The sequence below is a fragment of the Muscardinus avellanarius genome (assembly GCF_963383645.1).
Source record: "Muscardinus avellanarius genome assembly, chromosome: 4".
NCBI lineage: Eukaryota > Metazoa > Chordata > Mammalia > Rodentia > Gliridae > Muscardinus > Muscardinus avellanarius.
Genome location: NC_137789.1, coordinates 147,292,114 through 147,316,294, shown reverse-complemented (window position 1 = coordinate 147,316,294; position 24,181 = coordinate 147,292,114). Strand labels below are relative to the sequence as shown.

Below are 24,181 nucleotides of genomic sequence, written 5' to 3'. Positions count from 1 at the left end.
AGTGCTTGGGAGGCTGAGACAGGAGGATCACACAGATTCAAAGCCAGTCTCAGCTACTTAGTGAGGCTCTCATCAACTTAGTGAGACCCTGTTTCCAAATAAAGGTCTGGGAGTATAGTCCAGAGGTAGAAAAGACCCTAGGCTCCACTCCCAGTACCACCAAAAATAAATACATAAGTAAATACATACATACATACATACATACATACATACATACATACATACATAATTTCAACAGTACTTAGTACTACTAGTAAGGATGAGAAATAATTGGAATTCTTATATGTTGCTGAGAGGAATCCAAAATGGAAGATCCACTTTGAAAAACTGCTAAAGTTAAATACACTTTTACCATATGATCCAGAAATTCTACTGGTGGGGTTTTATACAAGAAAAATAAAAATGTATTTCCTTAGACTGATATGCAGTCATTAATGGTGGCTTTATTTGCAGTAGCTCCATATTAGAACCAATATGGATTTACATTACCTGGTGAGTGGATAAATAAATTATTGTCCATGTATACAGTGGAATAAACTAAGGAACAGAATATACTTTGGATTTATACAATTACATGAATGGATCACATTGAAAGCATTATTAGGTAAAAGAAGCTAGACACAAAAAGCAACAAAGTGGATAGTTCAACTTATATTATTCTCTAGAAAAGATAAAGGTGTAAATCAGCTGAGGAGTTGTCAGGGACTTGGGGCAGAGGGTGGACTTGATTACAGAGGAGCCTGACAATCACTCAGTAGCGATGGATACTTTCTCTATCCAGTGTGCGATCAACAGTGTAGACCATACACATCGGTAGAACTGACGGAATATGGATGAGGCTTTTAAGTTTTATCATATATTTTTCTGTATTTTACCAAGTGTCTACAATTAGAATATATTAATTTTCTAGTCAGAGGAAGTAACTAACATTATTAAAAAATTAATAACGGATGTTTGGATAACCAGATTGTCTTGATACTTCAAGAATACATAGGGAAATAGTGTGCCAATCACACTTCCTCTTACTGCTGATGAAAGCCATATAAATGTAAATATTATACTCACACTACATTCAATATGGTGGCAGATTGAGTGAAAAATATCATTAATCAAGTATTATGGTATAAAGAGGGTTCATGTGTTTAACTATAGAAATACCTTTGTTGCTAATCACATCAAAATTAAACCTCCTTTGATAAATCAAAATATTCTGGGGTTTCATGGTTCTTCAGATACAGCATTGTATACCTAAGTTATTATAATGCATGAGAAAGTGTAGAGTAACAAGTAGATTAAAAGAAAGAAAAAAAACACATAGCAGCAAGGGAAGGGGATAATTCAATGGAGGTGGTAACTAATGCCATTGGCATATTCTAAGATATCCAAGAACACCAACTGTGTCATCAACATTCTTGTGCTGTCTGCAAAGCCTACAACAGTGTGTTGTACATTTGTTTTCTGGCTAAATTGTTGTTGTTGTTGCTGAATAAAGAGGATCATAAAAATTTAATGTACTTTTAATAAAATGTTATCCGAAACTGCTTGACATTCAATTATATAAGCATAATTATTCTATTTTGCAAATGTAGTTTCTAAAAATGCCCCTGATTTCACCAAACCCACAGATGTCGTACTATATCATTTCAAAGAAGCCACATATATAATATCCACTTCAAGATTTTACAAGACTGACTCTCCTAAAAAGAAATTTTAAGCCAAAAATTTACATTGGTTTCATTGTATTAAATATTTACATACTCAATATTTGGTCACACTTATTCATACTGAGTAAAAATTACTAAAACACAATAAAGATATATGTTTACATGTATATCACATACTGTTTGAATAACATTTTTCAGAATGATTTGGTTTTATCACTTAAAATCACCATCTTCTATAAATAAAGATTTTTGTCTTGTTTTTGAAGTCTCGGACATTGTATGTGCATAATAAATTGAAGCTAAATAAGAAAGCTTCAAAACTGAGTGATGAGAACAAAGGTCTCTAATTGAGAATAATCTTTTTTTTTTTTTTTTGGTGGTACTGGGGTTCCTGGAAGCCCTTCTACCTCCGGGCTACACTCCCAGACCTATTTTTACATTTTTATTTTGGAAACAGGGTCTCCTAAGCCAGCGCATGCGGCTGGCTTCGAACCTGCTTGATCCTCCTGTCTCTGCCTCCCAAGCGTGGGGATTACAAGCGTGTGCCACCACGCCCAGCAGAGAATAATCTTTAAGGCACAACCAGGCACCCCTAACTACACTGTGGCTCATACCTGTTTAGGATCCTTAGCACTAAATACTCCCCTCCCTCCTAAGGGAATTATTCACCAGAGTAGGGACTATGCTTCTATATTAATTTCTCTATCTTCAGTGCTTGGTGTGTAGAGGTACACATTAAATAGGGATTAGTGAGTGAATAAAGAATTAACTAATTAACTCATCGATTCACTTCCTCAAGCCATTCACTCTGTGAATCATAGAGGACATCTGCCTTCACCCTCCAAAAATTTAAGAGGTCCTCATATTAGTATCTTGGCTTCATTAGCTTGATTCTCTATCCTCACTCACCTCGCCAGAATTTAACTTTGTGTAAACCTCACTATCTGTTTTCTCCATGACTGCTTTAGTTTGAAGGTTATCGCTGGACAAAGGAATCTGCCTTGCCTAGCCACGCCCTCCAGACTCCTGAGGGTTTTCCTGTTGCAGCAATTTGTTGTCACCTTGAGACGATGTTTCCCATTCACTATTCACTCTCTGTCATTCTTTATTTCAGACTTCAGGAATTAGTTGAATCCAACCATACAGGCAAGTTCTTGTAGGTCAAAGGAACTAGACAGTCCAGATAGAATCAAGTGCAGGGATGTTGGATGTAATGATGTTACTGAGAAAATGGCATGAAACTGCTGGGTGAAGTACCAAAGTTCTGCAGGGTATGGTTTATTATGCAGCAGAGTTTGATATTTTTTTCTTTTCTTTTCTTTTTTTTTAAATTTTTTTTATTGGTGCATTATATTAATACAACTTATTGGGGTAAAAAACTTGTATGTACAAACATGTACTCATCGCTGATTTAACCCCTACCCGAATCCCACCCCATTCCCTCCCCGTCCCTCCCTCCCTTGCTTGGCTTAGTGATTGACTTCGATATGTTTAAGTACATTGTGAGCTTTAGAGATTTTCCTCTTCCCCCCTCCTTTCTCCTCCTTTAGGTTGTCTTGTTTGCTCCTCTTTTCTCCCTAACTCTCACATATTAGGGAAAGCATCTGATTTCTTTTCTTTTTTTTATTGGTGCCTTGTAATCATATATCTTAATGCGGTACAAGATGGTAGAGGCAAACATACACACATCACTCATTTAGCCCTTCCCCAATTCCCACCCCATTCCCTCCCCCTCCTTCCTTTTCCTGTTTGGCTTACTGGTTGACTTTGATATATTTGTGAATGTACATCCTGTACAATTTCCCTCTCCCCCCTCCCATCCCTCTCAGTTAGGTCACCTTATTTGCTCATCTATGGTTTCTGATTTAAAAAAATTTTTTTTACTGTATAAGATAAAGAAGCTTTGGAGAATTTTGAGCATGGGAATATGAAAAGATTTTGTATGCTAGAAAGATCACTTTGGTAGTAATGTACAACACAGCCAGGAATAGGCAAGGATACTAAGAAGGAGAATAATATAAAAGTTGAGGGAAAAGATCACAAAGACTTGAAATCAAGAAGTGGAGTTGGGATGAAGTGACAGATTCAAGGTATAGAACAGACTGGGCTCAGTGACTGCTAGAAAATGGAATAGAGTAGGCGATAGCTTGAAAAGAAAACTAGCTTTTTATCTTAACCAACAAGTCATAGCTCTTATAAATGCTGTCTTTTCTATTATCCTTCAGCCTTAATCTTACCCACAAGTTCACCCTCTTCAGGTGATAATATTCTAATACTACCATAGAAATGATAAGACCATCTTAGCAAATTCCTATCTCAATGCAACTACTCAAAATTTCCTTTCAGCTTTACCCATCATTCTCTTATCCTTTCTCGCCTTTCCAAAATGAATCCTTACACATTTCCTTGAACCTGTCTCTGCTTTCACCCTCCTCTATCTATATTTCTTCAATATTTCTCTCCCCCCCCCCAACCTTTTCCTTCAACCTGCCAGGCTCCTGAGCTATGCTCTCATTTCTTCTTGTCTTTTAGCATGATCAGTTTCCCAGTGATACCTCATCACCTCAACCTTCTCATCATCAATCCAACACCTGTTGTCTGGCTCCTGTCATTCAACAGAAGCTGCTTCCCCAAAACCTACCAATAACTGCCAATGACCAGACTGCATCTCTTCTCCTTAGTCTGCATTTTCACTAAAGGCGATGAAATGGAAGATCTTTTATAACTTCTTTTTCTTTCAGCAGAGTACAACTTAATTTTATTTCCACTGTCGCTTTTTGTAATATTTTTATTGGTTAATTATGATTATAGATAACAGTAGGCTTCCTTGTGATATATTCATACCAGCACATAGCAGGTTTTGGTTTATTTCATTTTGGAGGTTTCTCCCCTTTCTCTCCCCTTATCCCCATTCTCTAGTGTCTGGCCTCATGAAGTCCTCCTTCCCGCTTTCCCTCTAACTTCCACATATGAAAGAAAACACATTACCCTTGACTTTTTGAGTCTGGTTTATTTTAATAACATGATATTCTCCAGTTACATCTAGTTTCCTGCAAATGGCATAATTTTGTTCTTTTTTATGGCTGAGTAAAACTTCATTTTGTGTACACAGAAACACACACACACTTTTTTTTTTAGCCATTCATCTGTTGACAAACACCTGGTTTTATAACTTGGCTTTCAGGAATTGTGCTGTTGTAAACGTTGAGTACGCATGAATCCCTATACTATGCTGACATTCATTCTCTTGGGTAAATATAATGGAGCTATCCCTGGGTCAGGATGGGAGCTTGAGCTGGATCAGGGTAGTTCCATTCCTAGTCTTCTAAGAAACCTTTATACTTATTTTGATAGTGGTTGACTTCAAGTGTGATCAAGAACCAACATTCTGACCCCTCATTCTCTTAGCCCTATGCTCTATCTATATTCAATAAGTTACTTAATTTCTACAAATTCTATCTTTACAGTTTTCATTCGTTTTTTTTTCTCCTTTACCTTTTGACCACCACTACTTCAGAGAATAGCTTCCAAACCTATTTTACTCCTCAATTATTCTGTAGTCCAATTTATGCTACAAGACATTGTCAACTGCCAGTATAATTGTTCTAAAACCAATCATAAAATTCTTCTGTTCAAAATCACTTTTGTAGTGATAGTGGCATCTTGTTAAAATTGACTTCCATAATAAGCTCCTACCGTAACCCTCACAACTGTTTCCTCACTGAGCGAACCTTGCCTTTTTACTGTCACGTCTGACAATAGCTTTCTGTCTCTGTCCTGTGCTCTTATTGCCCCAAACTTGGAATGTTTCTTTACTCATCTTTGAACCCAGCCCAGTTCCTAGGTGTACTTGTTGACATCACTTGTCTTTAAAGGCTAAGATCAACTACTATATTCTTTCATGGAACACCCAGCAATATAGTGAGTATTAAATTATTTTTTCCTCTTGTCCTTTGATCATTGTTATGTATTATTTATTTTCTACATGTCTTGTCTCTCTTGTTAGCCCATGGCTTCTGAAAGAGAGACAATGTCTTCTCCATCTCCTGTACTGCTTTGAATATATGAAGTTTGGTAAATGGTGAGCCAATTGTTCATAGTATATCATGTTTCTAAGGTAAAATATTTAGTGTAAAATATGGAAAAATAAAATTAGATTATTCTTATTTTTGTTTTCTATGATGTTTTAGGGATGAGAGAGAACTATCAACTCTTTCATGAAAAATAATTCCTAAGCCTTGTATGTATTATACTTAGTATACCTTATGTTTATATGCCATTATTGGTTAATCCAGAGCCTTTCTTCATGAAACAAAAGTTAAAAAGTAAATATGGATTAAATTATGCAGTATAAATATGAACAAAAATCTCTGGTATGAAAAGTGCAGGCACTATGACTCTTCATAAAAATAAAATCTTTATTAAGATTTGAGGTAAATTTTCAGACTCAATATTCTAAATTTTGACTTAGGTGTTATTTTCTAAGAAAGCAAAGTATGAGAACACATGAAAATGTTTACTTAGCTAAAGTATAACATTATTGCTTTCTTAGCTTCTACAAATAAAATGTCTAGTTCTACAATTCCAATATCTCATATTTTGTTTCATAGGAGTTCTATTTGATTTACCAGCATTTTAAGGAATTCTTATAGTCAGTTATTTCATTGAGGACATAAACTTGATGAAATTATCAACTAATTTCTGTAATGGAAAGAAGAAAATTCAAGTTAAATTAGTAACTGATTTTATATGAAATGTAAGCAAAACATATTAAGCAAAAACAAGAATTTAGTATAAAATCAATTGTCTTAGGGAATGATGACCTAATAAAATATTTAAACAAAGATCAGAAAATGACTACTGGAACACAAGAGCTTTAAGACAATTTAAGAAATCAGAAAAAGGAATACAACTATTGGACTCGTTTTTTATTGTTAACAATAAATTTATACTAAGGTATTACATGTTAGATACATATTTTAATCTACCTAGAGATGAGTATATTTGCATATAAGTGTGGTAATAAAGATTGAATCCCAAGAGTGCTCTACCACTGAACTAAATCCCAACCCTATTTTGTTTCTTGTTTTGAAACAAGGTTTCACCAAATAGTTGAGGCTGACCTCTAACCTGCAATCGTTGGTCTCAGCCTCCCAAGTTCTGGAAATATAGTCATGGGCCACCATATCCAGCTAAATATGGGTAATTAAAAGGCTAGTACTCAGCCAGGCTTGGTGGCACATGCTCGAAATACCAACATTAGGGAGGCTAAGACAGGAGGACCAAGTTTCGTGGCCAGCCTCAGCTATTTAGGCCCTTTGCAAGTCAGTGAAACCCTGTTTCAAAATAAAGAAAGAAATACAGGGCTGGGGGTGTAGCTCAGAGGTAGAATGCTCCTGGGCTCCATCCCCAGTACTGAAAAATAAATAAATAAATAAATAAACAAACAAACAAATAAATAAATAAATAAATAAATAAAATGGGTTAGTACTCAAATTTAATGTGTTTCACAGGTGGTGGACTATTTGTGTTGTAGCCGATATAATCTTGTTTGGTAGAATGTAATTTTTTGATGGGCCAATACATTATTTATTTATTAGTGAGTAGTGAAGGTAGAGGATGATGTTTGAAATTCAATCATGTTTATTAGCCAAAGCTGGAACACTTGGAATTCTGCCACAAGAATTGCTAACGTACACTTAAGACTTTCCAATAAATTATATTATAGCCTTAATTGACTTATCCACTTTAAAATATATTTACCTATTTATTCTTTGTTGTTGTTGATGATGATGATGATGGTTTGTGGTACTGGGGTTCAAACCCAGGGCCTCATATATGCTAGGCAAGAAGTCTACCACTGAGCTACATCCCAGCCCTTTTTATTTTTTTTTATATTTATATTTTTTGTATGTGGTACTGGGGTTCCTGGAAACCCTTCTACCTCCGGGCTACACTCCCAGACCTATTTTATATATTTTTTTGATTTGGAAACAGGGTCTCTTAAGCCAGCATGGCTGGTTTCGAACCTATGCAATCCTCCTGTCTCCGTCTCCCAAGCACGGGGATTACAAGCGTGCACCACCACACCAGGCTCCCAGCCCTTTTTATTATTATTTTAACTATCTATTTATGGGGCACATGTATATAATATGTAAATATCATTTTGGAGAAATTAATATTTTCATATTTTTATCATTATTTTATGCTTGACACCTTCAATCTTTTCCAGTTATTCATAACATAATAATGGTTTACTTTGAACTATAGTTACTCTACAATTGTATTTAGGTACCTTTTATCCAATCACTAAACAAAAAGAAACATATAAATGGAACTCGATTGAGGGAAAAAGGCAATATTAACTTAAAAATAGAGGGAAAACAATAGAAAATTAAAGGTAAAGAGAGAACAACGGTAGGATCTGTAAAATAATACCAAAATATACAAATGATCTAGTTAAAAAATAAACACTGAATAGTAAATGCAATATTCAGAAGGAAAATATTTAAGGCAGATAATTTCCAATATATTACTATATTTGATTTACATATAGGAAGACAAAGAGTGTTCTCATAGAGAGATGAAGAAGGTTATTGAATAAACTATTTTATCATTCCCAAGTTTTCTGCAGTTAATACAGTGTTTATTGTATAATCAGATTGTTATAAATAAATGCTATTAAAATAAAATAGAATAAAGGGAGAAGAGATAAATGAACATCTAAAGGAAGTACAAAAAGTGGAAAATAATACAAAAATATTCAGATTCACTAGCAATAAGAAGTCTGATTAAAAGAAGATACTTTATGTATCAAATAAGAGAGCTGGTTTTAAAATGTTAACAATAATTTTTGAAAAGGATGCAGGCAAACAGGGATCCTTATAATTTCCTAAGGATAGTATGAATAGGGATATTTCTAGAAAGTAAATAAGCACTATGACTCAAGATCCATAGAAATTCAAAAGTTTTAGCATAGCAGTTTTTTATAAATTGAGGTAAAATTATATATAAAATTAGATAGAGTCTTTTTTGAAATCAGAATCAAGCTAATACAATGAAAAGCAAATAATTGCAATCTATAAAAATGGCATTGAGTCAAACTTAAAAGTGAAAAAGGTTCTGATGTATTTTTGTAAAGTACAAAGTAACATATATCTGTGTGTATATATATATATATCTGTGTGTGTGTGTTTCAAATAATTAAAAAAAAAACCCTACATATGCAAAAGGAAATCGCTATTGTAAAGAAATCACAAGATTTCTTACAGTAGGTATTTAAAAACTATGAGATTATGGAAGATTTTAATTTTGATTGTTTCCACATTCACTTTTTTCTATAATGAGAGTGTAGTGTTTAGATGATCATAATATCAATGGTAGACTTCAGGGAACATGGCAACAGAGAAAAGCGGGGCTTACGAGCCCCGCTAACAACCAATCTCTATTACCACAAAATCAACACCTTTCATAGCCAGAAAACACCATCAGCAGAGAAACAAAAAATGTAAATACAAGGGACAGAGAAAAAGAGGGCTGGAAAAACGAGACACCAGAAAGAAACCAGACTGCAGTGCTAAGGCCAGAGCCACAGCGCGGAGCAGCGTAGGCGCCATCTTCCCTTGCAGCACCAGGCCCCAGAGAGGCGGGGGACTCAGAACGGAGCTCAGAGCCACAGAGGAGATACGCCGGCCTCACGCTCTAGGATGCGGCAGTAGCGCCTTACTGCTAGCAGCAGTGGCGAGTTCACTGGACGGCTCCAGAACAACGCACTCAACAGCCCACCAGGCTCCAGAGAGGAGTGGCGGACAGCGAGCTGAGGTGAGTGGCTGCGGATCAGACGGGTGGAATTAGGCAGATTTTTTTGGCGCAGGGAGCATCTAAAGCTCCCAGGGACTGGGCTCAGCACACCCTGCAGGGACTCAGAGCGGAGCTCAAAACCAGAGAAGAAATACGCCAGCCTCACAGCCGAGGGCATAATGGCAACGCCATATTGCCACCGGTGGCAGCAGCAGCGAATTCACCAAGTCCACTACAGCTCCATCAGCACACTCAACAACAGTGAGTCAAATTACGGCCCCTAGAGGAGAAATCCCAGTACTGAACTCCCAGGGACTTGACCCAGTGGGGGAGTGGCGGTGGCAGAGATATCACACCAGAGGAGAACACCCAACCTGGCATCCCCCGTGGTCTAAAGCAGCCTCGATTGACTCCCTGGGTCTGAGACTCTGCAATACAAACTAATAAAGAAGTAGAGGGGACTGAGATACCACAGACTCGAGATCCAGAGCACCTTAAGTGAAGCCATAGTGACCCAAGGGAAGAACCCAGAGAAGGCACAAACATCCGAAATCATGGGAAAGAGGAATAACACTGGAGCAATGAATGCCCACAACCCCACAACATCAGAACCCGATAAAACAGAAATTCAGAGATTTCTAGAAGATCAAATCAGGAAAATAACTGTAGAAATAATAGAGGTGTTTCGAAAAGAACTCAGAGAGAGCCAAAAAGAGATAAAGGATGCAATTAATGAAGTAAAGGCCTCAATTCAAAGTACAAACAACCGATTAGACCACATGGAGAATAGAATCTCGCTCTTAGAAGATGATCATTCAAAAAATGAATGCATAGTTTCTAATTTAGAAAAAAATATCCAACAGCAGGAATCTGACATTGAAGAAATATGGGCCCATTTTAAGAAAGCTAACCTAAGGATAATTGGAATAGAGGAGGGAAAAGAAGGTGAAATCAAAGGGATCAACAATCTCTTCAAGGAAGTAATAGCAGAAAATTTTCCAAACATAGAGCAAGAGGTCTTAAGCTCTTGGAGTCTCAGTTTCCTCAGTAGTAAGAAGAAAAAAAGAGAAAATCTGCTTTGCTATTTTGTAAGATTAACCTAAGTTCAAATGAGACTGAGATAATATATGTAAATAAATTTAAAAAAAACCCAGCGATTTAAACACTGTTATTTTTCCCATGACCTGGGAGAGATAAAATTCAAGCTCCTTATCTTGGATATACATCCTCTTTTATACTATCTAGAAAGAAAGCTCCCAAAGGTCATCAGTATATTTCCAAAATTTGGAATATGGATAAGTTAATTATGTAAAATATGCATGAGAGTTTTTGTCTTCTAAGGCAGCAATAGTGATGGGAAAAAAGCATTTTGAATACTTGGCAGGATTCCAAACACTCAATGTATGTTAAATCAAGCTGAGGGGCTAAAAATTAAGGGAAAAAAGAATCCATATTTGATATTTTCATTTTATGGTTTTTATGATTTTTCTTTGTTAAAAAAGTAGTGCATGCAAAAACTAAGAAATCAGATGCTTTCCCTAATATGTGAAAGCTAAGGAGAAATAGGTCATAGGAGGAACTCTAGATGAAAAAAGGAAATCCTATAGAGGAGCAAACAAGACAACCTAAAGGAGGGGATGGGAGGAGGGAAGAAGGAAATTCTCTAAAACACACAATGTACTTAAACATAGCGAAGCCAACCACTAAGCCAAGCATGGGAAGGAAGGATGGGGAGGGAATGGGGTGGGAATTGGGTAGGGCTTAAATCAGTGATGTGTACATGTATGTGTACACAATTTTTTTACCCCCAAAACACTCCCAGACACCTATTTTTTATATTTTTATTTGGAAACAGGGTCTCTTAAGCCAGTGTGGCTGGCTTCGAACCTGCAGGATCCTCCTGTTTCCTCCTCCCAAGTGTGGGGATTACAAGTGTGCACCACCACGCCTGGCTCCTCTGTTCTTTTTTTATCATCCATTGCCCTTTACCCTTCCCCCATCTCAGAAAATAAATATGGAGTATAAATTTCATTTTCAACATGATCTTCATTTCACTTTAAATGCCTATGGCTAGGTTTGATCAAATAGTACTGGCATGGTTTGGCTGTGAAATGTCCCCATGGAAGGCTCACGTGTTGGCAACACATCGAGGTGGGGTATGGCTGGGGGTGGGTACTGGAGGTGTGATCCTGACTTCTCTATCTGAATCCGGCTGCCTCCTGTCTCCTCTGCTGCTGGCCTCCAGGAATCGAGGAGTTTGCCTCTCCTCTGCCCTGATGCTGCTTTGCTGGCCTTGGAGCCGGCTAACCGTTTCTCCTCTAAGCTATTTGGGCCCTGTATTTTGGTCATAGCAATCCGAAAGTTAACTAAGAGAAGCATGCTTTGCTTTTAGTGTGACACCAGCTCTAAAAAGCTCAATCTAAGTCGCTTCAGGGCACTAGGTGCTTTCTTCTCAGTCTCTCATAGCTTCTGCCACTTATTTAAAAACGCATACCGTGTTACTGGAGTGGGTGTCCTAAAAGCAACCAAGGGAGATTGCAATGACCTGCAGATAACTAGAGCCACATTAGAAGCTCGGGAGCTATTACAGTGCCAGTAAAAGAGAGAAAATCACCCCACATTTATGTCTAAACTTTACACATATAAAGTCACTGGGAAGACTTTCACAATGATCATGGTCATGATCATCTTAAAATTTAGCCCAGTAACTGACCGTTTCTTGTGGCTCTCACTACTGTCACCCCGGTCCTGCACCATTATCTTGCCCTGGATTCCTGCAGGGGACTCCTAAGGAGTCTCGCTGCTTCCATTTTTGCCCCTAATAGCAGAAATTGTAGGTTATTTTTCACATATGGCTTCTAAATTCCAAAGCCTACATTTTTTCACTTGAGGGCTTTCTCTGGGCTTCTGGCCTTCTACGAGTATCCCTCTACTAGTTGACTGAAGGGATACAGGGTATATAAATGTTGAACTCCAGCACCCCTGGTATAAAAGAGTCTCACCTTGGTTCCCAGAGATTCCCCAGTAGAGGTTAAGCTCTAGGTGCCCCCAGTGAGCAGCTCCTTTTTCTTTCTTCCCTTCCTCATCAGCATAATCTATAGTGAAAAAATTGTCCTTTTTGCATGGCTACTTATCAGGAAAACATATGAAGACATTCCTCTTCAAACTCTCCTCGATCCAGAAGGCAGAGTGATCTCTTTAAAAGCAAAGTCAGATTGCTCTCATCTTCTCTCAAGACCCTGACACTGCCACTCCTCCTCACTTGGCCTGGGTCATCAACATCTTCACAGTATCTACCAGGCTCAGCATCATCTTCCCTCCCTTGGTCATCAACATCTTCACAGTGTCTACCAGGCTCAGCACGATCTTCCCTCCCTCGGTCATCAACATCTTCACTGTGTCTACCAGGCCCAGCACCATCTTCCCTCCCTCGGTCATCAACATCTTCACAGTGTCTAGCAGGCTCAGCACCATCTTCCCTCCCTTGGTCATCAACATCTTCACAGTGTCTAGCAGGCTCAGCACCATCTTCCCTCCCTCGGTCATCAACATCTTCACTGTGTCTACCAGGCTCAGCACCATCTTCCCTCCCTTGGTCATCAACATCTTCACTGTGTCTACCAGGCTCAGCACCATCTTCCCTCCCTCGGTCATCAACATCTTCACAGTGTCTACCAGGCTCAGCACGATCTTCCATCCCTCGGTCATCAACATCTTCACTGTGTCTACCAGGCTCAGCACCATCTTCCTTCCCTGTGGACTGCTGATCCACAGGCTCACTAAGACACTCACCCTCGGGTCTATGCTTTAGCTATTCCCTTCATCGGCAATACTCTTTTCCTGGGAATCTGCTGCCATGGTTAACTCTTTTATCTCTTTCAAGAACTGCTTGACTATTGCCTAATTCAATTCAATTTTTTTTATACTCTTCACACTCTTTAAAATCATGTCTAGTCACTTTATCCTGATTTTTGTTTTTCTACTGCACTGACCACCTCCTAACATTAAAAATTTTACTTTCTCCTGTTAGAATAGAAGCCTCAAAGCAGAGGGTTCAAGTGCTCAGGCAGAGCCTATCACATGGGAAGCATTCCATAAAAATCTGCTGAACAACTGCTCTAAATTCTCATGCAATTGTTTGCAAGGAGAATGGCAAATATGTACTATGGATCACACAACTACTCTAAAAATAATTCCTTTAAACTAAGTTTAAAATGAAGTAATATATTCTATTTGTAGATAGTTCACATTCTAAATTGAATTATTAAAATAATAATGTATTTTAATTTGTCACTCTAAAATAGGAAACTACAAGGCTGGGCGTGGTGGCGCACGCTTGTAAAGCCAGAGCTTGGGAGGAGGCTCTCAGCAACTTAGTGAGGCCCTGTTTCCAAATAAAGTATAAAAAAGGTCTGGAAGTAAAGCCCAGAGGTAGAAAAGCCCCTGGGTTCCTCCCCCAGTACCACCAGGGGAAAAAAAAAAAAAAGGAAAATTCAACAATTCAAATTTACTCATCGTTAATTTACAAAGTGATTATTCACATTACATTTTTATTTTACTTACAAAATATTTTTACCGTAAATATCCTACAATGATTACCAATTCTTACGTATTAAAAACATTAATTTATAAGAATGTTTTTAAAATATATATTCATCATAGGTCATTCTGGTTTGTAGTAAAGCACAATTACCCAGAGATATGTGAAAAGTAATTCATGTATTATTGAACCTTGCATTTCTCCTTTGCCTGTACAGATGTAAAACTTAAGAACTGAAGGTGAGAGTCAAATATAATTTAAAAGAAACCCATCCCTTAACTTACCACTTTAAGAATAGTCAATAAATGTTTACATAACAATACTAGCCACGGCTTTGTGTAGAATCTAAAGACTGAATTTTCAGACAAATCTAGCAGAACTTTAAAATTGCTTTGATTCTTAGACTTAAACAATCTTTTAAAATGAATTCATAATACACCTAGCTTTCAGAATCTTCTATGTAAACAAAACATAAACCACACCATAGTAAGAAATGTATATTAAAAAAAGAAATTTGGGACTGGTTTCAGAGTACTATAATAGTGGAAAATAAATCTCACATCTATATGGGTATATATATTTATCTGTGTTATGTGTATGTGTGTCTAGATTAACTTTTAAGTAGTAATTATTACAAAATGCTTAACAAAAGAGAAATAAAATATAATTTTAAACATTCTACTCCTACCTCTTACTTTCTAAAAGATGTCAAAGGAAGAAATTAGCAGTTAGCTGCTGAGATTTCCTTTGATGTTTAATTTTAACAGGACAAAGTAAACAACCAATTTAAGCTCTAAAAATATCTACTGAATAGCAATGTTTTCAATATAAATTTATTTTTAAAAAATCTAATTTGTTGATTAACTTGAAATAACTGGACATATATGACAACAGGGAATTTAAATATCATAATTCAAAATTATTTGCCAAGATGAAAGGAATCTGATATTAATTTAAGGATTTGGTGCATAGGTACAAGGCACTCAGTGAAAACACTACCTAAATAAAGTGACCGTTCAAATACTATATTTCCCCAAGTTGATGTACAGAGCCAATGCAATCCCTATCAAAATACTAGCAGGCTTCTTAGCAAAAATTGAAAAATGAACCCCAAACCTTATATGAAAATTCAAGTGTCAAAACAATCTTAAAAAAACAGACTTAGCCGGGCGTGGTGGCGCACGCTTGTAATCCCCCCTTGGGAGGCTGAGACAGGAGGATCGCACAGGTTCGAAGCCAGCCTCTGCTGGCCTAAGAGACCCTGTTTCCAAATAAAATATAAAATAGTTCTGGGAGTATAGCCCGGATGTAGAAGGCCCCTGGGTTCCATCCCCAGTACCACCAAAAAAAAAAAAAAAAAAAAAAAAAGTGTGGGGCGTGTTGGAGCACACTTGTAATCCCCGCACTTGGGAGGCAGAGACAGGAGGATGGCTCAGGTTAGAAGCCAGCCATGTTGGCTTAAGAGACTCTGTTTCCAAATAAAAATATAAAATAGGTCTGGGAGTGTAGCTTGGAGGTAGAAGGATTCCATCCCCAGTACCACCAAAAAAAAAGAACAGACTTAGAAAAATAGAATTTTTCTGATTAAAAGTATTATAAGGTTATAGTAATGAAGATGGTGTAGTACTGTCATAAAGAGGAGATGTACAGATTAGTAGAATATATAAATCTACATATTTTTGGTTAATTGACTTCCAACAGGGGACCCTAGACCATTCAACTGAGAAAGCCTTTAAACAAGAAATGAAAATTGCCATGTTTAATAATTCCTCTCAGGTATATACCAAAAGAAATGTACACATATGCCCACACAAAAATTACTGTGCATATGTTCAGAGTAGTATTTTTCAGAATATCTAAAAACCAGAAACAACCCAAATGTCCATCAACTAAAGAATCTGTAAACAAAACATGATATATACCTACACTTCAGTATCATTTTGCAGTTTCATAGCAGGAAGCATTGACAGAAGGTACAATGTGGACGGCCTCCAAAAACATTACATTAAAAAGCCAATCACAAATTAACACATAGCATATGATTCTACTTCTACAGGAAGTAGGTTAATGCTTGCCTAAGAATAAAGGAAGGACAGGAAAAGGAAGACTAAAGAGAAATGGGGGTTGAGTACTAATGGGTATGGGGCTTCTTGCTGAAATGAGTATATGTTCTAAAATTAATTTTGGTGATGGTTACACAACACTGTATATACCCAAAGCCATTGGATTGCATACTTTAAGTGAATGAGCTATATGTTATATGAATTACATTTCACTAAGGCTTTAAAAATATTATACACTAACAACTAGAACTTTAATTCCAGATAAAAAAGGCTTTGCAAAATGAGAATTTGCATGTAATTAATTTTTTCCTTTGACATATAGAAATTAAGTCTCTAAAAAGAAGTAGTACAGAAGAAATACAGGCATGCCAGTTATTCAGAGAACTGAAAATAAAAGTAAGAAAAATAAGAATTGCAGCGTAACATAATATTTTAAGGTTTAGAAAGCACTTGATCTTGCAACCAACAAAACAACAAACCAAAAAGAGCTGCTTGTTTCTTCCCTGACATTATACACGGAGATTATAATGAAAAGATAACAAGGCTGATGAATCTCAGAGACACACAGAACAGTTCTTCCAGAAACAGTTAAGAGGTGGTTAGACCTTTTATAGGAAGAAATAGTCGCCTGCTTTAGGAAAGAAACAGAGTCATGTTGTCCTGGATGAACTCTCACCTATACCATCCCTGCGACAGGGCAGGAAAGCAGCACAGCTGGTCTGGTGCCAGCCCAGGGCTACAGAGTAATAACTGGGTAATTCTGAAACTCAGCTATATGCACGACTATGAGGTTCAGTGAGGAACCTCATAGTCATGCATGACAATGGCTGGAACCTTACAGTCATGCATGACAATGGCTAGACAACTCAGCATTCACTTTTGCCCACCTGGGTTGCTGTCTTGGCAATCACATCAATCAGTGTATGTGTATCTCCTAATGCATCTGGAGATACTACAATAGAGGTGTATGTGTATGTATGTATTCACTGAAGCAAAAGTTAAGAGCACTGAGAAATATTTAAGAGATTCTAAAGAGAAACGGTGATCCTTTACAAAGCAAAAAAAAAAAAAATCAAATTGACATCATACGTGAGAGAATAGAGTAAAATTTTTTTGAAGAAGGAAACTTTAAACCTAGAACTTTATATAAAATTAAATTATTGCCGGGCGTGGTGGCACATGCTTGTAATCCCCGCGCTTGGGAGGCGGAGACAGGAGGATAGCGCAGGTTCGAAGCCAGCAGCCCTGGCTTATGAGACCCTGTTTCCAAATAAAAAAGTATAAAAAATAGGTCTGGGAGTGTAACCTGAGGCAGAAGGGTTTCCAGGAACCCCAGTACCACAAAAAAAATTAAATTATTATTTACATGTAAAGAAAAAATAGATTGGTATGCATTAAATCTTTCAAAGAGAATGCTACATAAAATGTCTTTGTATATAAGTCTCATGAAGGGTTATCACTAGATAAAATAAAGAAATGTATGAGCAAACAACTAGAAATAAAAATAAAGATATTCATTGTTATTTAGATGTATCATAATAAAGAAAGAAGTATATCCTTAATATCTGGATAAAAACATTCCAGGTAGTATCAAGATCTGGAAGGAGCTGAGAGCATACATAATATTAAATATATTGGAGATGGAGACTGGGGGGCATGTACTAATAGGGTTTAGACAATGGTAGAGAAAAATAATCATTAGTGCAGGGTGTATTCGTTTCGAGTCACCACTCCCATGCCATTTTGGCATGGGGCTGTATTTCTATTTTCTTTATTTCTGTCTTTCTAATAAACTTCTTTAAATCCTCAAAAAAAAAATCATTAGTGCAGATCATGATAAGTAAGGAGCATCAGTAAAATAGAAATAAAATATAAAAGACTTAGTTTATTAGACAAAATTCTATTTATCTAATAAATGCTGGGAAAAGAAGTAAAAAGAAGGAAGGCTAGTCACCACACACACACATACACACACACACACACACACACACACACACAATGGGATAGTTGAAGTAAGCTAGGTCACTGCTGTCAATGTTAATACAAAAAAAAGATACTTGCAGAATTAAAAGGAAAATTTAAAGCTAATGGTCTTTTCCATTGAGAGAGAGAGAGAGAGAGAGAGAGAGAGAGAGAGAGAGAGAGAGAGAGGAAGATACAGAGAAATTATAAATTAGGGAGTGAAAGAAGGACTACCAGGCAAATATAAACTCAAAATTTGAAACTCTACCAAATAAAATTTAAGGTTTAAAAAAGTCACAATGATAAAGAAGGAAATAAAATTTGAAAAACATACAAGAAGATTTGACAATTATGATCATAATCACATGGGCACCTAAGAGAACAGTTTTGACCTTATCAAAAGTAGCTGAGACATCAGTGTGACATATGTGTGTTACCTACCTTCATCCTCATGTGTTCCTGAGCTTTCTAGTTATCTGACTATTCCTTTCCTCTTTGGCCTGTGTAAGCATTACGTACACTCATTTGCCCTTCTGTTACTTGATTCTTAGCAGTATTGAAAATGTTTTAAAGAGAAGGAGAGGAAAGAATCTGGAATCAAATAGTCCATGTTTTCTGTTAATTAAAGGTTTTGTACTACATTTATTTGAAACAAGGGGCCAAAATGAAACTATTGCATTTGCTGCAAGTTTCAATTTAATCGTTCTGTCTTTTTTCTAATTTTTAACCAAAGTAATGGAAGGTAGCCAGGTAAACTTCCCAGTGTTCTAAGCTTCCATGACAACCTATGATCCAGAGTAGTAAAAAGTCAAGTACAGAAAACTAAACATACACACACCCTAACACACACACACACACACACACACACACACACACACACACACACACACAGTTTATTCCCTCTAAAAACTAGCACTTTGTATGGTATCAATGAAGTGTAATTTTTAATTTTCCAAAATAATAAAAAATGCAATGGACAAGATCAATTGTATTGCTCCCAGGTTTGGGAAGAAACTATTTATTTTATGCCTTGCTTTCTTTAAAGGAAAGCAAAATCTGAAGATAGCAGTGTATCATTAATTAGTCATTAATTCATCAAAAAGAGCATTTTTTAAAAGGGAGTAGTTTAGCATTTCCTAATCTTTCTACTTAAGCATTGTAATGTAAACAAATATAAATAAAATAATAAGCATACAATTGGATTAGTATGCTTCCAAATTATGTGATTAGTCATTAATCACAATCTGTGAATTTTTTCTCTTTGGGGTTATTATTTTCAGAAACCATTTTGTGCATTATTTCAGAAATTGAAAACCACATTTACTTGCACATAATTACTTCTATTTCACCACACTCTTATTTCTGCACTTGTGACAAAGAAACGTTACATCACAGCTTTGCTCCACAAATGAAAATATTCGCTGCGTTTTACCCTTCTCCACATTTAAAACACAAAACCATGCGATTAAAACGCATCTCCTCTCCACCCACCTTTTCTAGTACATTTTGTTAATAAAGATCGATAAGAATTGCTAACTAGGGGCCACTCCACACCCCAAGGACTAAGTACAGGTGCTTTGTAGCTTCCATCATAACTGTATCTTAAATTCTGTCAGCTCTGTCTGTCAGGGAGAGGCTGCCAGGTGAGCAGCCTGTCACTCCTGCCTAGGCTAATAGATTCTCCAGTGGCTTTTGTTACAGTTCATGTCACGCCATTAAAACGATGTGCCTCGAAAATGGCATAACATATGTAGCTGAATCTTGTCAACTCCAGATAATCAGACTCAGTGTGGCTTCCCAAGCAGATGTAGATGAGAGAAACGATATAAATATGCAAATCGCAGTGGTCCCCTTGCAGCGCCACTGTTCCTACCTCTAATGGCCCTCGCGGAAAGTCTGTGTGCTCAGCTCCTGCTTCCAATGCTAGGTCAACAGAAGCAAAGGGACGGCTGGCCATCTGCTGTCGCTCTCGAAGCAGTTGCTGGAGGGGGGAGAAATGATCGGGTTTAGGACAGGCTTGAAAGCACATTCGACTCAACAATATCTGGTTTCATTTTTGAACAAATGGCACTGAAAAGTTAGGAGTCATTACCTACACGTATCCATATCTAGAGAGCTGGAGATGAAAATTACCTTCTTCCCATGGCCAGGCTGGTATTTTCATAGCAGCATTAAGTATATAGTACCTACAAATAACTTTTCCCCTGTCCTCCATCCCACGAGCCTAATAAAATGCTCTCAAAAAGCACTTTGAAAACAGGTGAGAGGTGCTACTTTAAATGAAAAGTGCTATTATAATGATGGTTACACCAATTTTTCCCACTCAAAATAACCTGGGCTTTTGTCTTAGCAGAAAGAAAATAACAGTAAAAAATGTTTGAGAAATGATAATGAGAAGTTGTCAAAATGGATTAATAAAGATTAAAGGCACATTTACCTGCCAAGAGTAAGTTTTGTAAGATGTCAAGATACCCCGTCAATTGTTATGAAACCAGAAGGAATTGTTATTGGCGGTGTTTGTAACTTTATTCAAAGCCACTGTGTTCATTACCTTAAATGATCAAGTTGCAGAAATTTTGTTCTAAGACTTCAAAAGCACCCCTCGCCATTTGTTTCTTTCTCCTGTGCCTATTCTGGGATTTGCCTCAGCTAAAATCAATAAACTATAGCAAGTCCCAACCAACTACCAAGCTAATTTACATGGCTGCCTCTCCTTGTAATTATAATACTCATTAAGTCATGATAAGAAAGAATTGATGGCCAGTCCTAGATATTGCAAATCGTGCCCCTCTCATTCCATAAGCTAATACAATTATTATTAAATATTAAACAGAGATGAGCAGTGCAATTAAATACTCCTTCAAATGAGAAGAGAATCATATCGTTGAAGAGGCAGAATCCTTGTACACAATGACTGCCTTCATTATTTATAGAGATTCTTAGTGATTCACTGGCATTAACTTAGAACGATAATTACTGGTCTTTGAATGTAAATGGATGAAGAACTGTGAAGCATCATTCATAAAATGGTCTCCCTCGTAGGCCACGAAGGAACACAAGTCAACACATTATGGCAGTTTACTATCAACATTTTTGTTTTAACACTTGTTAAAACAATATGTGGTAGCCATATTCATGAAATGGGCACCTAAAATAGAATTTAAGGTTTGTCTTCTTATTATTAAAAAGAGGAGATCCTGGTGCGGTGGCACACGCTTGTAATCCCATCATTTGGGAGGCTGAGACAGGAGGATCGTGGTTTGCAGACAGCCTCAGCTACTTAGTGAGGCCCTTTGCAACTCAATGAGACCCTGTTTCAAAATACAGAATAAAAAATAGGGCGGGGGGTGGAGTTTGAAGGTAGAATGCCCCTGGGTTCCATTCTCAGTAAAAGGCCATCCACGGAACAATTAGGGATGAGAGAAGGGCAACTGCTAATGAGTAGTAGTTTAACTTCTCAAATTAATTTTTCTAGAAGTAATAAATTCGCACTAAAATATATAGTCAGAGTAAGCCATAAATGGGATCTAAATTACCAATTATTCATCAATATAAAATCAAAATTATATTAAAATATGGCTTTTAGCAAACAGAATCTGGGTTGTCCTTTCTCAACAGAAGTGACTAGTTGATCTGAACAGAATGTCTATGTAAAATGCAAACATGAGTCATTTCAAATGCCTACTGATTCTAAGGGTAGAAGACACTGTGCTCTTTGTCTTTGGTAGAAACTTACACACACACCAAGACGCACACAGCCTCCACCTCCCCACACCAATATACAATCTACCTGTCCCATCGCAATGTACAAGTAGCTTTGAGAAAATTACAAATTCTAGCCTGCGTCTAACACAATTTTCTAAGATTTGTATTAACAAATTTCCCCAATCTGTCTGTATTGGCTCTCCTTGGCTTAGAAATACTATCATACATAGCCGGGCGTGGTGGCACACACTTGTAATCCCCGCGCTTGGGAGGCGGAGACAGGAGGATCCCGCAGGTTCAAAGCCAGCCACACTGGCTTAAGAGACCCTGTTTCCAAATAAAAAAAGAAAAGAAAATAGGTCTGGGAGTGTAGCCCTAAGGTAAGAAGGGCTTCCAGGAACCCCAGTACCACCAAAAAAAAAAAAAAGGAAAAAAAAAAGAAATACTATCATACATGATTGAGTGCTTTGTAACAAATAAGCAGCTTGTTTACTCCTTTTGCCTTCTCTGTACCCTTAAAGTAAAAGTTTGTAGCTAGGCATGGTGGCACACACCTGTAATCCCAGTACATGGAAGACATACTGGAGGGCCACAGGTTCAAGGCCAGCCTCAGCAAATAGTTTGACCCTGTTTCAAAATAAAAAATAAAATATGGCAATAGAGGTGGCTTGGAGGCAAAATGCCCATGGGTTTAAATTCTAGTATAATAAATAAATAAATAAATAAATAAAGTAAGTAAGAGGTCTACAAAATATAATTAATGAATATTCACTACTATAGGTTATAATGTAAATTGATAAATATACTAAATCCATAATGTTTGGCAAAGATTTGAGTTTTCTGGGATATCAGGTATCACTGTATGCACTTTTTCCAATGTTCATGAGAAAGAAAAATTATTGGCTGATACTTCTGCTGACTTTTCAAAAAATAATTTGTAAAATGCTAGTCTTTATAAACTCTATTTGATCTCTACACTTTAAGTTCCTATCATTTTTAAAGAACTGAATTAAGATTAAGAATCTTCAATAGTATTTTCTGCAAAGAATAAAATCATTGCGGTTGCCTAGACCTTAACATTATGGTTTGGAAAACAAGATTCAGTCAAATAAAAAAGAACAGAAATAATAATAATTATTAGGACCCAGAAGAGGCATTAGTAAAGAGTACAAATAGGGAATTAGACAAATTAATTTACTGTGGGCCACTTGGGGTGGGGCTAGTTAGGGCACTCTTGCTGGACTCAATTGAGTTTCTGACTTTGGGAAATTAAGGTAAATATTCTTCCTGTGAAATTTAGAAAGGTTGAATCTCTTTCTCCTGAAACACTTTTGTTTTTTGTTGTGATGACTCTAAAACACTAAAGTGGGAGAAATAGCATTTCTCTTTGCTACTAATTCCTGGTTCTCAACCATGTCCTTACCAAATGTCCTCCTTCTCCCAATTAACATCTGGATGCGTTGCTCACTGTACTTTGCCAATGAAGGAAAATGCCAGTAACCCCCTTACAACTCAAATTGGTCAAACGTATTATAGATACTGGCGTGCTACATAGATTCTGGAGGCGGAAGAGTATCAGATTCTCCCTGGGTTAGATGTTGGAGCTTAGCCAAATGACTGGACTTCTCCACGCATCAGTTTTTCTCTTCAGTTAAGTGGGGATAAAAGGAGGACCCACACTTGTACCTGTATTTCAGAGCCTTTGTTTTGAATCCTAGGTTCTCCACCTACTAGCTATTAGTTCATGATTAAATTACTTAGGCCTTTCAGACACTCATTCTTTCTCTCTGTAAAAAGGGAATAAAAATACTTATCAATCTCTAGGTCGTAAGGTCAGGACTAAGGGGATGATGATACACTTGGACCACCCAGCAGAGGCGGGCAAGCTGAGCGCTCTATGACTGCTGCTGGTACAATCACTTGGTTGGATTTCAAGTACTAATTTTGCCTTGAAAGATGGCACACTCATTATCCAGGCCCGGTTTCCACTGGTGACACATACTGCTCAGTAGCCCCTCTTTTACCAAATGTCACTAATGTATGAGACAGTTGGAAAATGCCATTATTGTGGTAGAATGAATTTATATTTGAAAGTGTTTCTGCCATTTGTGACTAAGAATGACTGAAAACTCACCCCCCAAATTAGAAGAAAATATCTACTGCTTTCTCAAGAAAATATAAATAATAATATATTTCCTAAGACCATGTTTTTATATAAAATGAAGTTAACATTTGTACATCTCTAAAAAGCCCTGTAGAGCATGTATCTGTTTTATAACTGATCTGCTGCTGCCAATTATTCAGCAGAACAATAAAACCAAGGGAACAAGTTGATCATAATAGAATAGATTATAACCATGCTGTCATAAACATTGATGGGAAGAAAATTTAAAAATTAAAGAGATGTTCTTAGTATCATAATTGCTGTCCCAACTAACTTTTACTAT

At 36.9% G+C, this 24,181-nt stretch overlaps 1 protein-coding gene across 1 annotated transcript in view; it reads right to left on the bottom strand.

Annotated features, from left to right (window-relative positions):
- Window positions 1-24,181, bottom strand: part of ATRNL1 (attractin like 1) — a gene marked incomplete at both ends in the record, with an annotated part of 644,309 nt that overhangs the window by 202,830 nt on the left and 417,298 nt on the right. Inside the window, one exon of the mRNA XM_080694289.1 lies at window positions 19,903-20,010. Coding sequence (XP_080550415.1) covers window positions 19,903-20,010 — 108 coding nt within the window. The remainder of the gene's footprint in view (window positions 1-19,902; window positions 20,011-24,181) is intronic.